Source organism: Triticum dicoccoides, chromosome 2A, assembly GCF_002162155.2.
Source record: "Triticum dicoccoides isolate Atlit2015 ecotype Zavitan chromosome 2A, WEW_v2.0, whole genome shotgun sequence".
NCBI classification, from domain to species: Eukaryota; Viridiplantae; Streptophyta; class Magnoliopsida; order Poales; family Poaceae; genus Triticum; species Triticum dicoccoides.
In genome coordinates, this window is record NC_041382.1 from 128,406,165 (window position 1) to 128,422,472 (window position 16,308).

The 16,308-nt window shown below is 39.6% G+C and overlaps 1 protein-coding gene and 1 long non-coding RNA gene across 3 annotated transcripts in view; one reads left to right on the forward strand and one right to left on the reverse strand.

Annotated features, from left to right (window-relative positions):
• Positions 1-9,081, forward strand: part of LOC119353784 — a 15,526-nt gene extending 6,445 nt beyond the window's left edge. The window contains exons 2-3 of the long non-coding RNA XR_005170529.1: positions 3,053-3,126; positions 8,540-9,081. This is a non-coding gene — a long non-coding RNA (uncharacterized LOC119353784). The remainder of the gene's footprint in view (positions 1-3,052; positions 3,127-8,539) is intronic.
• The window catches only part of LOC119353782 (trehalose-phosphate phosphatase B-like), a 29,771-nt gene that overhangs the window by 6,100 nt on the left and 7,363 nt on the right, over positions 1-16,308 (reverse strand). The window contains exons 2-9 of one of the 2 annotated variants that reach the window (XM_037620460.1): positions 14,937-15,006; positions 14,150-14,204; positions 13,733-13,793; positions 7,401-8,165; positions 7,221-7,309; positions 657-797; positions 501-572; positions 347-412 (exon numbers count right to left, since the gene is read on the reverse strand). In XM_037620460.1, coding sequence (XP_037476357.1) covers positions 347-412; positions 501-572; positions 657-728 — 210 coding nt within the window. In that variant the 5' untranslated portion in view covers positions 729-797; positions 7,221-7,309; positions 7,401-8,165; ... (1 more) ...; positions 14,150-14,204; positions 14,937-15,006. Of the gene's footprint in view, positions 1-346; positions 413-500; positions 573-656; positions 798-7,005; positions 7,310-7,400; positions 8,166-13,732; positions 13,794-14,149; positions 14,205-14,936; positions 15,007-16,308 lie in introns of those variants that run through there. The other variant, XM_037620459.1, reaches the window with a different exon arrangement.

Here is a 16,308-nt window from a genome sequence, read left to right on the forward strand (position 1 = left end):
AGAAAAACGGTACAGTAATTTATCTGTCCGACTGACAAATGAAACCCATACATAGATAGAACAGCAGGGCCCAGGCCACGCACACATGGCAGTTAACAGCTATAGACAGTACACCATTAGGATTAACGGAAATTGCATCAAAATGTGCTGTTTGTTAAGTTTGTGTACCATTTTTATGGGTTTTTTAGTTTATGTATGGTTCTGTTAGTTCGCTGCAAGTTCTTGTACTACTGGTATAATTAACTCGTATGGCTGAATGTATCTATGAGCAGAGTCTGGGGTAATAGAAGCTTCCCTTATAAAAAAGAACTACATTTCGGTATTGAAAGAGTAGACAGTGACTTACCAGTTGGATGTCCTGCCCATGGCTCCCTACATAGTGCAGTTCGTCGAGCTGTATGAACCCTTTTGCCTGAACATGATAGCAAAGCATGTCGAGTCAATGTTTAGAGATGTATAGAACCCCAAACTAAATTGTAGATTCATTACTGCCCTAGTACCTTGTCACAGCTCCTTCCGGTGACGATTGAAGTCGAGAAAGTCATCGCAAGTTCTCTAACAGCATTACGCGTCTGGAGATTTCAAATTGGGGATGAAGGTGATTCAGACATCTTAACTAGTAGCATGTAAATATTGGTCAAGCTCATTAGGCTTACCTGCTCGGACATAAAGGCCCTTTCAGGCTTTTTCACAATTGGCGTTAAAGTACCATCGTAGTCCAAAAACATCACAATTGTCTTTCCTTGGACGTTGGCTGTGATATCATCAAAGAACTTGATTGCAGAAGGGCGTTTAGCCTGCAAAAATAAAACATTAGAAAATTCTTTACATATGTCAGTCAACAAATAATTCAAAATTTTGAGATTGAATATTATGCGATTATTAGAACATATGTCCAACACCATTAAATTGTGTTGTGAGTATTGATACAGAAATAGCAACAGCAGAAACTTATGTTCGAAAATCAGTGGATGGAACAGCATGTTTTATTCAGCGTGTGGAGGAATCCTGGTGTCAGCCGTACTAAAGAGCAAGGCAGTGTAGCAAACTAGCAATACTTACTGAAAAAGGTAAAAAGGTACAATATAAACTGAAACATATAGCAAAAGTCTTTCGAATTTGAAATCATTGATTGAAAGGTGTAATGTCGTGATTTTATTCATGGAAGCTCTAGAGGAGTACAGAAAGCCAAATGGGCCCCCAATTAGAGTGCGTTGGCGCTCAAGACCCAAAGATCCACGTCCCTCTTGCAGCAACCTATAATAGGTTTTGATCTGTCAAGATTGATCGAAAGATTTCACGGGCTTGAATCCCTGACTCTACCTTCCACCCGAGATGAAATAAATCAAATTGTTAAAAAGAGGCCATTGGACAAGGCCCTAGGCTCAAATGCTTTTAATGGGATGTTCATAAAGAAATGTTAAGAGTATTATATTTGAAGATATATTCAGACTATGTGATGATTTCTACTTGGGCAAAGCCAAAATGGAGAATTTCAATGGATCTTTGGAGAATGTTCATGACTATAGGCCTATCTCTTTAACCAATTTGTGTATTAAGTTTCTAATGAAGATATTGGCAGATACACTCCAAGGGAAATCTTAAACTGTTCACATACCAATCAATATGACTTCATTAGGGAAAGAACAACCAAGATTGCTTGGCTTGGACTTATATCAAATGCCAAAAATCAGGAAGATTGAATGGAATATTGAAGTTAGATTTTGAGAAGGCATTTGACACAATTGAACATTTTGTGATACTTGCAATTCTGAAACAGAAGGGCTTTTACAAAAGATGTTTGCAATGGGTGGAACTAGTTTTGTCATCAGGGATGCCATCAATACTATTGAATGGAGTTTCAGGGAAGCAATTTGTGTGCAAGCTTGGAGTGAGACAGAGCGACTCTCTATCTCTATTATTTGTTTAGGCGCAGATCTACCGCTAACTATGGTGAATGAGGCTTATAGGAGTGTCAGGCTTTCTCTTCCAATACCTGAACTTGCTAATCAAGATTTTCAGATGATGACATATTGCTTGTTTCGCTGGCATCTAAAGGTCAGCTTTTGCACCTCAAGTCTCTGCTCCAAACATTTGCTTCCTCAACCGGTAACTAACCCAAATCATCAATGATGTCTATTAATGTGCTGGAGGAATTAGCAGGCTCCTTTGGCTGTCGCATTGGCACTTGGCTCCCTCTGGGCACTACTAGACCCAAAGTGGAGGAATTTTCACGACTCATGATAGAGTAGAGCATCATCTCGCCGCTAGTGCTTCATTTTTGTTCTGTGGGGTGCACTTGCAGTCGATTAACTTAGCATCGTCATCAATCAACATACTAGATCTGCAGTGTGCATCCCTCTAGTAGTGCTTGAAATCATTGGTAGAACTAGATGGCACTGTCTTTGGAATGACTAGAAGAGTGGTCTTGCAGCATGGTCAAGCAACATAATTGGAGAATATTTGAGCATGAGAGACCTACATTTTCTACATGGAGGCGAGGTTTCAAGAATGATGTCCCTTCTTATGCACAGGATTAAAACTAGGAATGAGGATGTGCTCACAATTTTCCCTAGATACCTTCTAGTTTTCTGTTTTTTTACTAGTTAGCCTCCAGTTTTCTGATTCTTAGCCTATAATTACCTAGTTTGTGTTTATTTAGACTATGTTTTTAAAAGCATTGTGAGGGTTTCCCTTACAGTTTCCCCTCCAAAAACACTATCTGAACATAACGATACTATTCGAATATAGCATTTATTCGCGAACAGATTTCCATGTAATCTCTTTATTTGGTAAGTGACATATTCCCATAAATAGAAAACATATTGAATCTTTAAGCAAAGTAAAATACATCAGACAAACAACACATTTTTCCCAATGGGTGTTCAGCTTCAGACATGGTTTTTGTGCAGTTTGGCTCAAAAGTCTTTGTGGTTCATAAACTGGAAGTTATCTTTAAGTTATCGTTTTCTTGCATTTTTTGGTCTATATTTTACAAAATTGAGGCTTTGTTTCTAATGGACTAATGTTTAGCATTATCTTACATGGATAGGGCCTCCAGTTTTCGAATAACTTGGTGCATGCTGTGATGTAACAAGTGCTTTGCCTATTTGCGGCTAAATTGAGGTAAGACTAGAGAATACTTTAATGCATGTGATTTGAGTTCCTACTAGTAATGCGTATTGCACGCCATCCACCTCTTTGGCGACCTCCCTGTGGCAAACCTCCTATGGCGTAATTCCGCAAACATTGTACATTGCGCGTCTTCCTGCCATTCCGCAGACCTACAAAGGAGGGGGCATAAGATATCTCTCACTACCGCCCATTAGCCTCAGTCATGCCATTGTGAAGATCATAGCCAAGGTGCCTGCCATTTGTCTCAGGCTGCTCATGAACAGCCCTGTTTCCAACACCCAACGTGCTTTCATCAAGAAGAGGAGCATCCATGAGAACTTCATGTACGTTAGGAACCTTGCATGTAGGCTCCAAAGGAATAAAACATCTTCCGTCCTTTTCAAGCTCGACATCCACAAAGCCTTTGACTTTGTGTGATGGGAGTACATGTTCGACCTCCTCTAATGGAGGGGCTTCCTGAGTAGATTTCATGACCGGATTAACGCCCTGCTTTGCACCTCGTCCTCGACAGTCCTGAATCGGTTTGTCGGCCCTCCCATCAAGCATCGTCGGGGGCTAAGGCAAGGTGACTTGCTGTCCCCGCTAATTTTTGTCCTCACCATCAACCCCTTGTAGCAGATTCTTGATGTGGCCATTGGGCATGTACTCCTTCACAAGATTCGGGGTCAGGGCACTATCTTTCATACCTCCCTTTATACGAAGGCACGGTTGTGTTTGTCGCCCCAATCAAAGAGGACATTCAAAATCTTGCGACCATTTTGCATTCCTTTGGGGAGGTCACGAGTTTGCCACTATTTACAGAAGAACTGCGCCGTTCCTATTTGGTGTGGACACCTCAACCTTGATGATACCCTATAGAGTTTGCCCACCATGAGAACTTCCTCCCCGATAAAGTACCTTGGCCTCCAGCTCTTGGTTTGGCAACTCGAGAGGGTGGATTTTGAGCACCGAGAACAAGATTGTGGTAAAGCTCCCCCCTTCACAGTGGAAGAATATTACTATGGTTGGCCGAACTGTATTTGTTAAACGTCCTTTCCTCGCTAGCTGTGTACTACCCCACCCCTCGTTATCCCTTAAGTGTTCTCAATATTGTCAAGAAGTTAGAAGGGGTGTTTCTTGGTCGGGAATGAACAAAGATGCGAGAGGGAAATCCAAGGGAAACTGTTTGCCGCCCCACCCACCTTGGTGGCCCTGGTGTGCTCCACCTTGAAAATTTTCGCTAGAACGCGTCGGTTTACATCGCCATGGTTTGAGTGGAAGAATTCGAGAACCCATGAGCTGATATGGACCTTTTTATGCCTCAACCACAATCACCATTGGTAATGGTGAGGAGACCTTTTGGGACTCAATATGGCTACATGGAAGAAAACTGAAAGACATCGTGCCCCTCATCTCTGCGGCCTCCAAAAGGAAGAAGAGTGTGAAACAAGCCCTACACAAGCATGCATGGATTATGAAGATTAAAATGAGTAACGAGATATCCATGGCACAGATATTGGAGTTTGTAGACCTTTGGGATCTCCTAAAACAACAACAACAACAAAGCTTTTAGTCCCAAACAAGTTGGGGTAGGCTAGAGGTGAAACCCATAAGATCTCGCAACCAACTCATGGTTCTGGCACATGAATAGCAAGGTTCCACGCACCCCTGTCCATGGCTAGTTCTCTGGTGATACTCCGGTCCTTCAGATCCCTCTTTACGGACTCCTCCCATGTCAAGTTCGATCTACCCTGACCTCTGTTGACATTATCGGCACACTTTAGCCGTCTGCTATGCACTGGCGCTTCTGGAGGCCTGCGCTGAATATACCCAAACCATCTCAGACGATGTTGGACATGCTTCTCTTCAATCGGCGCTACCCCAACTCTATCTCGTATATCATAATTCCGTACTCGGTCCTGCCTTGTGTGGCCACACGTCCATCTTAGCATGCGCATCTCCGCCACACCTAACTGTTTTTTTCTCGAATACGCACGAGTGTGCGTACTTTACTATAAAGGAGTGGGGTAAAAGAGACATGTCACCTTTTAGTCGGCCAACACTCAACGCCATATAACATAGCTGGTCGAACCGCCGTCCTATAGAACTTGTCTTTTAGCTTTTGTGGCACTCTCTTGTCACAGAGAATGCCAGAAGCTTGGTGCCACTTCATCCATCCGGCTTTGATTCGATGATTCACATCTTCATCGATATCCCCATCCTTCTGTAGCATAGACCCCAGATATCTAAAGATGTCCTTCTGAGGCACCACCTGCCCATCAAGGCTAACCCCCTCCTCCTCGTGCCTAGTAGTACTGAAACCGCACCTCATGTACTCGGTTTTAGTTCTACTAAGTCTAAACCTTTGGATTCCAAGGTTTGTCTCCATAGCTCTAGCTTCCTGTTGACCCCCGTCCGACTATCATCGACTAGCACCACATCATCCACAAAGAGCATACATCATGGGATATCTCCTTGTATATACCTTGTGACCTCATCCATCACCAGAGCGAAAAGATAAGGGCTCAAAGCTGACCCCTGGTGCAGTCCTATTTTAATCGGGAAGTCATCAATGTCGCCATCACTTGTCACAACATTATCATACACGTCCTTGATGAGGGTAATGTGGGACTTTGTGTTTCTCCAAGGCCCACCACATGACATTCCACGGTATCTTATCACAGGCCTTCTCCAAGTCAATGAACACCATATGCAGGTCCTTCTTTTGCTCCCTGTATCTCTCCATGAGTTGTCGTACCAAGAAAATGGCTTCCATGGTCGACCTCCCATGCATGAAACCAAACTGATTTCCGACCACGCTTGTCATACTTCTTAAGCGGTGCTCAATGACCCTCTCCCATAGTTTCATTGTATGGCTCATCATCTTAATTCCACGGTAATTAGTACAACTCTGAACATCCCCTTTGTTCTTGAAGATCGGTACTAATATACTCCGTCTCCATCCTTCTGGCATCTTGTTTGCCCAAAAAATGAGGTTGAAAAGCTTAGTTAGCCATACTATACCTATGTCTCCGAGGTCTCTCCACACCTCAATGGGGATACAATCAGGGCCCATCGCCTTGCCTACTTTCATCCTTTTTAAAGCCTCCTTGACCTATGGATCCTGGATTCGCCGCACAAAACGCCTGCTGGTATCATCAAAGGAGTCGTCTAGTTCAATAGTAGAGATCTCATTCTCCCCATTGAATAGCTTGTTGAAGTACTCCCACCATCTATGTTTAATCTCATCGTCCTTCACTAGGAGCTCGTCTACTCCGTCCTTGATACATTTGACTTGGTCAACATTCCTCGTCTTCCTCTCTTGGATCTTGGCCGTCTGATAGATGTCTCTTTCGCCTTCCTTCGTGTCTAACCGCTGGTAGAGGTCCTCATACGCCCGACCCCTTTGCTTCACTCACAACTCACTTTGCGGCTTTCTTTGAGTTCACCCAAATAGCGATGCCAAGGATGCCATAAGATGGAAGATTTTGGACAGCAGCGGCATTGGCATACAGAGTACAATTCTTGTGAGCTACTCTTAACTTTGATGAACACAACTGTTTGGAAGTCATGGGCTCCCCCAAAGGTCGAATCCTTTGCATGGCTTGCTATCCAAAATAGGGTGTGTACCGCAGACCGACTTGAGAAGTGAGGTTGGCCAAATTGTAGGCTTTGGCCCTTTTGCATAAGGGCACAAGAATTGGCCACTCATCTCTTCTTCAAATGTTGTTTCATATTGAGAGTGTGGACGATGATTAAGGATTGGCTTGGCTTGGAGGCCCTTGACTTGTCTCGATGGGCGTATGTTTGTGAATTGGGTCTTATGGAATGAGAGAAATGCTTGGATCTTTCGAAACAAATCCACGCCACTACTATACATTTTGGTGCTCATCAAGAGTAAAGCCAGGCTTTGGGACATGGCATGTCCTAAACATCTGAGAAACATCATGCTGTGAGAGTAACGCCTTTTCTAGTTCAGATGTGTTCTTTCTTTTGCAGCATCTCTGTAGTTCCCTTCTTAATTAATGGATGAGGCAAATCTTTTGCATCTGTTTTGAAAAATACAAATACCAGCTGGGTTGTTAAGAATTAAGATGAAACCATACCGGCAATCTCCACCAAAGTAGAAGTAGGACCAATAATATTATCAATGAGCCCGCAACACAACCCACCACAATTCAAACCTGCTTCTTCCCTGCATATATATACTTCACCCATTAGTCAAAGAAAAGTTATATATAACAGAAAAGAATAGTTGGTTATATATATATATGGGGCCAACTCACCGTTTTTTCCTGCGGGGGTGGCTAACCCGCCCTTGCCAATGTCAAAGAAGGGGCGTGGCTCCAACCTGTAGCTGCACATCACTGCAGATCTCCACTCGCTCTCATACCCAAGAAGAAGAGGTACATCCGCCAAGTTCTCTAAACAGTCAGTACAGTTGGCAGCTGACATGTTTGGCAAACACTCTGCAAGGCCATATAGGCTGTATGTGCAAGCATCTCCAGTTAACTTTTTTTGCCCCGTGGCAAACCTGTGAGGGGAATCAGCTGCCATCTTCGCCAAATATATGATCAATCCATTGACAGCCTTGTTGAATACATTGCTGCACTGGGCAGGCACCTGAGAACCATTGACCTTACTGACACCTTTGTTCCAGGTCGAGTGAGATAGAATGTCCTGGTCGCTGAAAGCTAGGGTACAAAGTTCGTAGAACATGTACACCCTCTTCCTCGATGGGCATACGACCCGTGCATCCTGGAAGGCTTCATTGAGACATGCCTTGCATGTAGATGCATCTGTACCAGGACGACAACGCCCCAGGCCATATACCCTGCCCCCCCAGGATCCGAGAACCTTTTTGTCAAATAGATCTGGGGAGGAGGACACCGCATCGGGCAGCCCTGCAGACAGCTGCTCCAAGCTCTTCTGGTAGCTTCTGGGCACTGTGTAGTTCCCATCACAATCATGTGCCCAGTAACCAGGACTTGCTAGTGAGACTCCAGTGAGAACAACAAAAGCAAGGGCAGCCACTGCTGGTATCTTCATGCCTGCGCAGTAAAGAAAATGTCGGTTAACTTGCAATTTCATTCAGAACGATTCTACATGAACATGTTAAACAAACATTCTGCAAATTGAGTTGGTCCTGCGAACCAAATTAAATTAGGTAGAACATCTAGAAGAACATCTAAAAAATCCAGAACTTTGTTTTTGTGTTTAGGATAACACAAAATGTAGATTATCTTTAGTAAAGCATTGATCTGAATGTGTGAATAGGGGAACCATTCAGTGAAACAGGGCCACATTGTAACTCTACTGAGTTGGTTCTTTTACATTATTACATAGCATGCAGCTTAATAAAATTAATGTTTACATGTTTTTTCTTCCACTGGATTAATAAAAAATATGGTGGTTGGATATGCAGGGACGAGGCTGTGGAGCATGGGGAAGCCGCTGCACTTGACGGAGCGAGGGGAAATGCGGTCGTACAGTATTCAGTATGCTGTATCTGAATGTCGAGGGAGTTACCATGTGGCGCTGTTTTTCTGAATGGTTTTTGGGTGAGCGTGCATGTTATCCCTGTAACACCGGAAGCCCAGGCAGCAAGGCATGTTCTACTGTTCTGAAGGATTCAAGATTTGACAGGGTTATCTTAGCTTCAGACTGTCTTTATTTGGCTAACAAGCTGAACTCTTCCTTGCTGGACAGAACGTCTGCTGGATACATGATGCCGGCGTTGTGTGGGTTGACGAGGCCCTGGAACCGTTCCGTCCTCTCGGTTGTACTGAACAAGTTTTTTTTAAGATGGATAAACAAGTTTGGCAAAACGGTGACTCTTTAGGAAAATATATAATTCTACTGAGTTGAGTTAATTCAGTCAAGTTTTTTTTTTTGTAAAAAAGACTGCCTGGTTTGTTGTGGGGCAGGACTCCTAGATTGCTGGACAGGTAGCGTTGTTTCGCTGAAGAAGCAGGTCCCTAATGGAGACAGGATTTTTGGCTTTAGGGCTCCATGAAGCCTGAATTTTAAAAAATAAAAATCAAAAGTCGAATTTTAAAAAATGCACAGGTACTTAGAGATGTATACTACATGTGTGTAAAATTGCATTATAAAATACGTTTTGATGTGAGCTGTGCAAAAAACCAAAATCATGTATTTTTATAGTGAAAATACATGATTTTGTTATTTTTCTGTAGCTTGCATATAAATGTATTTCACAATATAACTTTACACACAAGTAGTATACATTCATAGGTTTTGAAACCAAAGTCAGTTTTTTCAAAAAAAAATGAAAAAAGGCTCCATGGAGCTTGGGAGCCAAACACAATTTCTGGTCCCTAATGAAGACCTCTTCGGAGACCTACTAATCGGCCCCTGTAGCACCAGAACGAGGACTAGGCCTCACGTGCGCGATTTGTTGTGGTTCGGCCAAGCTACGGGACCTTCCCTGGCTCCCTCGGTTAACCAATTGACAGTTGACTTTTTTTAAAAATCATAAATTTGACAGAAAAAGTAACTTTGAAAATAGTTCATAAGTTTTTAAAAAACATTGCGAAATTGAAAAAACTTCATAAATTTGAAAAGAATCACAAAAAATGAAAAACATTATGAGTTTGGAAAAGTTTTTAATTTAGAAAACTTCATGCAAAAAATTCACAAGTTAAAAAAATTATGGGTTTGAAAAAAAAACTACAAAAAAACGATGAAACACAAAATCCAGATACCCGGGCCCAAAAACTGCTGATGGGAGAGATGAGTTTTTGGACCGGCCCAGTTGCCCTAGTGAATAAGCACCAAACGGGAACAAGCTCCTCTTTGAAGCTTTAATGCGCGCTAAGGACGTTGCCCGGATGAGCACAGCCACTAACGTATGCTCGGCTCCCGCTCGCTCTACGCCCGCTAGTTTCGTATTTTGATTTTAGCTTCTATTCTGCTACAGTTGGTCTACTGTTTTTGAAAGGAACCGACCGATTGTTCAAATTAAAAAAACTTTCATTATTTTATTAAAGTTTGCAAATTTATTTTTTGGAAATTTTAAAATTATTCGTGCATTTTTAAAGATGTTCATGAAATTTTAAAAATGCCCACAAATTTGGAAAAGGTGTTTAAGGATTTTTATAAAGTTCATGAATTTTTAAAACGATCAGGAATTCAAAAAAGATCCTGAATATGAAAAATTGATCATGAACTCGAAAAAATAAAGGAAATTGAAAAAAAATCCAATAGAAAAACTGGCCAAAGAAACAAAAGTAAAACAGAGAGAAAACTAGGGGAACATTCTAGAAGGTTCCTAGAGCGCCGACTACCAGTAAAACACCATTTGGCACTGTAAGCACCAAATAGGATTTCCCGTCCCGAGGCATCCTCTTCGACGCTTAACGTGCCAGTTGGTGAACCGCCTATATAGCCTACTAACGCCCGCGTCGTTCCTGCTTGCTCTGCGCCTGCTCATTTTTTCTCGTATTCTCAAAAATAAATGGTACTTCGTTGCTTGTATTCTGCTACAGTTGGTCTCATGTTCTTCGAAAATCAACACCCAGTTTATAAACTAAAAATGTTCAGAAATTGAATAGAAGTTGCAAATTCGAAAATAGTTCCATAAATTTGGAAATCATTCATGAAAATAGTTTCATAAATTTGAAAATCATTCGTGAATTTTTAAAATGTTTAGTGAAATATAATTTTTTTTTGCAGATTTTGTTGCCGGATTTGAAAAAAAGTGTTTACAGATTTTAGAAAAGTTTGCGGCTATGAAAATAGTTGTGGACTTAAGAATTGTTTATGAATTTGAAAAACATTTAAAGAAATAATGAGAAAAAAATCATGAATTTATATATAAAGGAAAAACTGGCCAAAGAAACAAAACTAAAAATACAGGGAAACATGCCATTTACCGGTAAAGCATTATTTGGTGCATAAGCGCCAAATATAATTTGCGATCCCGAGACGTCCTTTTTGGCATAATCAGTGACGCTCGGTCGTGCCCATTACTTTGATTTTTTTGCCTGTATTCTACTACATCAAGTTTTTTGTTGTTAGAAAAATGTCAGTATTTTAAATTAAAGATGTCCCCCTTTTTTAAGTTTGTAAATTCAATTTTCAGGAATTTGAAAAAATCTTCCTGAATTTTAAAAAAAAATCATGAAGGAGAGAAATGTTCGCTGATTTGGAAAGAAGTGATTATGGATTCTAAAAGAATTTTGTGGATTTGAAAGAAGTTTTTGGATTCCAAAATGTGGTTTGGAAAATTTTCACAGATTTAAAAATGATTCATACATTTAAAAGTTTTCTTAATTTGAAAGTTTGTGAATACAAATAAAGTTCACATATTATGAAAAAAAGGAAGGAAAATGCACTATCTGGAATTATACTAGAAGGTCAGGAAAACTACCCAGGAAAACCTACGAATATACTAGAAGGCCAAAACCGACTAAACAACCTACAATCTCAGGTCAGCGGCTCATTTGCTGTCCCGAGACCTTTTCCTCGGCGCTTAACGCACCAGTTGCCGAACCAACGGCCAGGTTGTCTCCTACATGGGCCTGGCCCGTTAAAGCTCTCTTGACTCTCGCTTGCTCTCTTGCTTCGTATTTGTTTCGCTCGTATTTTTCTACCACTTGTCTGTTGTTCTTTGGAGAAAAGCTTGCTTTTAAAATTTTAAATGTGCACAAATTATAAAAATTGCAAATTCAAAAATGTTGGTGAATTATAAAAAAGAGAGAAGTGCATATTAGACCCCTCAACTCTAGCCCTAGTCTAATATACACCCCTCAACTCCAATACCGTCTAGTTTACTCCCCCCAACTCTCAAAACCGGCCAGATTTCAACCCTCCCCACCCCGTTGACCGGTTTTGACCTGTTGACTGGGGTGAACAGTAACTTAAAAAAAACAACGAGTGAACAGTAAGTTCAGAAAAAAGTTGGGAATAAAATTCAACAAACAATTTTGATTTTTTACCGAGTGAATAGTAAATTCAAAAAATTACTATTTTTTTCATAAATATCCGAATTCTTTTTGGATGGTCGATTTTTCAGTGCATGATGTCCGTGCCAATTTTCAGCTTGTTTGGACATTTGAGTGGTATCTCAACAAAAAAAATCGGCCTGAACAATACATGAACAGTTAACTATTTCACAGACATCACATTTGTCTTTTTTGCTGAGAGCTACTTAAATGTTTGAACATGCTAGAGATTGGAACGAACATCATGCACTCAAACATCGTCCATGCAAAAATAATTAAGATTTTTTTTCGAATTACTGTTCATCCGAACAAAAAAATAACAAATTAAAATTATTTTTTGAACTTTTATTTGTATTTTAAATATTTTTTGGAATTTATTGTTCGCCCAGTGAAAAAACTATTTTAATTTTAATTTTATTTCTTTTGAATTACTGTTAACCTAGTCAACAGGTCAAAACTAGTCAACGGGAGGGGAGGGTTGAATTCCGCCTGGTTTTGGGAGTTGAGGATGTAAACTAGACAGTATTGAAGTTTGGGAGGTGGCGGGTATATATTAGACTAGGGCTAGAGTTGAGGAGTGTAATATGCACTTCTCTCTATAAAAAATGTTCGTGAATTCAAAAACAGTTGCGAATTTTAAAAAAGGTTTTTAATTAGAAAATGTTCACATGTTTTTTAAAAGTGGTCATGGATTTTTAAAAACGTTCACATATTTGAAAAATGTGACCACACATTTTTTTTAAAGGTTTACATATTTTAAAAAAGTGCAAGGATTTGAAAAATGTTCACAGATTGAAAAAAGAAATGGAAATTGAAAAATAAAAAGAAAACTAAACCAAAATAGAAAACTGGCCAAGGAAACAGAAAATAAGAACATAGAGAAAAACAGCTAAAAATAGGAGAACCATCTAGAAGGTTTCCAAAACTGGAAAACAGTCTGCAGTATTAGTCCCACGTGAGCTCCAGCTACCGGTAAAGCACTATTTGACAATATTAAGGCGTGTACAATTGTTTTATCTTAACAATGTCATGTTGCGGTGGAGGAAAAAGAAAGACTTTGCCTTCTTTTAATTAAGAGATGATCTCTTAATGAAAGATCTCTCACCATATTTTTAGAAATATCTAGTCAATAGAGATAAAATGAAGAGACAGCCCATCGTACATCGTTTTGTGTTTGCTATTTCCAGATTATGTGGCAGGATTAAGATAAGACTATCGTACATATTCTTAGGATTTGCCGTCCCTAATCGATATGCGAAAGCCTTTTCTTTTTTTGAGCTGGAATCATACTAAGCCGAGACACTCATAAAGCTAGGAAAGCAATGGGTTCCAATATGCAACGGAAACATCTGAGCGATGGACCAGATTCATTAAACTTTAAAGCTGGTTAGTACGATGCTGTAGGAGACCTCTGATTTCTTAAGTAAGACATCGATCGCTATCATTTGCCACTTATTAGGTGACATTGTTTTTAGTTTAATCAAAATAATTTGTATTTTCTTACTAATTACATAGTTTTATTTTATGTAATTGTGAAACTCTAGAAGTTGTATGCATTTTTATGGTATGAAAATTTGAAACCACAAAACTATGACTATTCATACACAAATTCTACTATGATAAACTACATAATACGTTGTGGTGTTGCTCACCTCTATACATTTGTGTACCACTTGCACCCTGGCCGGTTCACAACCTTTATGAAATATAGCCCTGTAGATAAATCATGTTAGATGAACCAAAACACTAAATTTGGTACCGTCTGATAAACTTTTATATCCATCATGTAAGAAAAAATCAAAGACAGCTCCTTTTGAACATAGTAACACATTCAAATTAATAATTTATCCTATAAAAGACGATTCCTTTTAACAAGTATGCTAATAAAACCTTTACTTTTGGGAGTTGAGAAGTGTATATGACGTTCTCATTTTTAATATTTTTTATTTCATTATTCTCAGCATATCTAGTGCCAACTAATTTAGTCGTACAACTTGTGCTTTTGTGGCCTTAATACAAATGTTAAAAAATATATATTTTTTAGCAAATGGGGAGGAGGTTGAGCTCACCTGCCCGTACACTTCTCTCTAGTATATGTCCTGGCTCACCAGCTCTGTAGAAAATCTACATGCAAGTACATCAATAAGTCAAACGGACTGCTAAAACATCAAACTCTAAGTTCAACTAAGCAATTTGAGGGAGTGATTTTTCCCATAATATTTTGGTAGTGTCATCGTTTTAATACACTTGAATTGGTGGAATGACCGATAAAACAAAGAAATTGACAAGTAAGCAGATTTGTGAAAATATATAAATATTTGTTGTACTAAAGAAATCATGCTGGTTAGAAAATAGGAATCAAGGGAAAACCAGTACGCCTTCACAAGTTGCTAATAACGCACAGCATGTCCTCAGAAGGTTACAAAAATCATGAAAAAGGAAATCAAGATTCAGTTTGAACCAAGCTTCCAATTCTTAGTAATTGGATTTAACACTTCCTCACTAATGTGCGGGTGTTTCATGGTGTTAGGAAGTGTATTGAGGACAGGGTTTGTCTAATTATTTTTTCGGCGGCCATTGTGTGTTTCTGTAGCTTGTTAGTCGAAATAGTACGAAGAGGGTTCTCAGAAGCAAACACCCATATGTGCATATGGAAATCATATACTCCCTCTGTTCCTAAATATAAATCTTTGTAGAGATTTCACTATGAACTACATATGAAGCAACATGAGTGAATCTACACTCTAAAATGCATCTATATACATCCGTATATGGTTCATAGTGGAATCTCTATAAAGATTTATATTTAGGAACGGAGGGAGTAGCATTCAAGAAAAAAGAGTCAACCTAGCTCACCTGTCCTTGGACTACTAGTCTGCACGGTATACCCCTTCCTCGCTAGCCATTCTCGGAGAATATACAATACCTGCAAAATCATGTTAAATTCGTGAACAAAATATCTGATCTTAATAGAAAGAACCAATGAGCAATAATTTCAAGAGGCTAGTTTTCATGCTTGTTGTTTATGTTATTTCTCAATGCATTTGAATGTGCGAACTCACAATAGAAACAATAGTACAAGCTTCTCTAAGATACAAATATGACTTCTTCTATCAGCAATGGAAAATGTGTTGCGTATTAATGACATTGATCCTAACAGTTAAGAAGGAAATCCATCATGGACTTGAGACATTCAATTAGTGTATATATTGCTCATAATCATATAGTTGCACTAACATTTCAGGCACTATACTAGGCCACTTTTCGGAACTTCGCCAAAAGAAGAGAAAGATCGAGAGATTAAAAAAAGACAAATTTGCTTTGAGGCCGCAGTTAGCGGAAATAAGATGGCACACTCAAGTAGAGGATCCCTACTTGATTTCTTAGAATTTGTCATAACAATATTCATATAGAACATATAAGTTCACATTTTCTTCACCGAGCTGTTCTATTTATCATGTGGACATTTCATTCCTAGACCAACTCCTCTCATATGCATCCGCTGGTTCACATCTCGATACAACAGGATAAAAACAACAAAAAGAACGACAACAGAATCATACGCATGCAGAAATTCAACCCGCTATTTTTTGTTGTTGTAGACTCCATATTACCGGTTTCAGTAAGTAGAATCACTTACAGCATGCCCATCACAAAGAAAAAGAAAAAAATATATGAAAAATGATGTTGGTGGAAGATAGTTCATTTTGAAAATTCGTATTTTGCACTTAATGTGATGATTTCAGCATGATGTGAGAGATTCATGCATGCATGTGCTCCCTGTGTTGGGGTAGGAATCTCGTTGAAACCACCACATGGAGAGCAATAGTGCATATGTGTCGATTAATTTATTTTGATAATAGTGCCCAAAATATTATATGTGATGGCAATGGCCAATGGGTAGTTTAAAAGATGCTCTTCCACGCAAGAGCACGTACAAAATGGTGACCTAATTCAACTATTTTTTATAGGGGCTTAAGTAAACTCTTATTGGAGGCGATGTAACAGATTTGGACTCAATAAGATTTTGTTCAGTAGATTCTTCCAAAAGTACAATGTAACTTAACACTTGATAAAAGTACAATATAAGAGGTGATTCAACAGCATGCGGTTCTAAGGGCATCATCCCGGCCCAAGTCCATTTATCGCTCACGACTTCCCATCTTGTAGTTTGGATGAATCAAGGGGATCTCTGAAACCTTTGTTGATAATCAAGCACGAGTGGCAG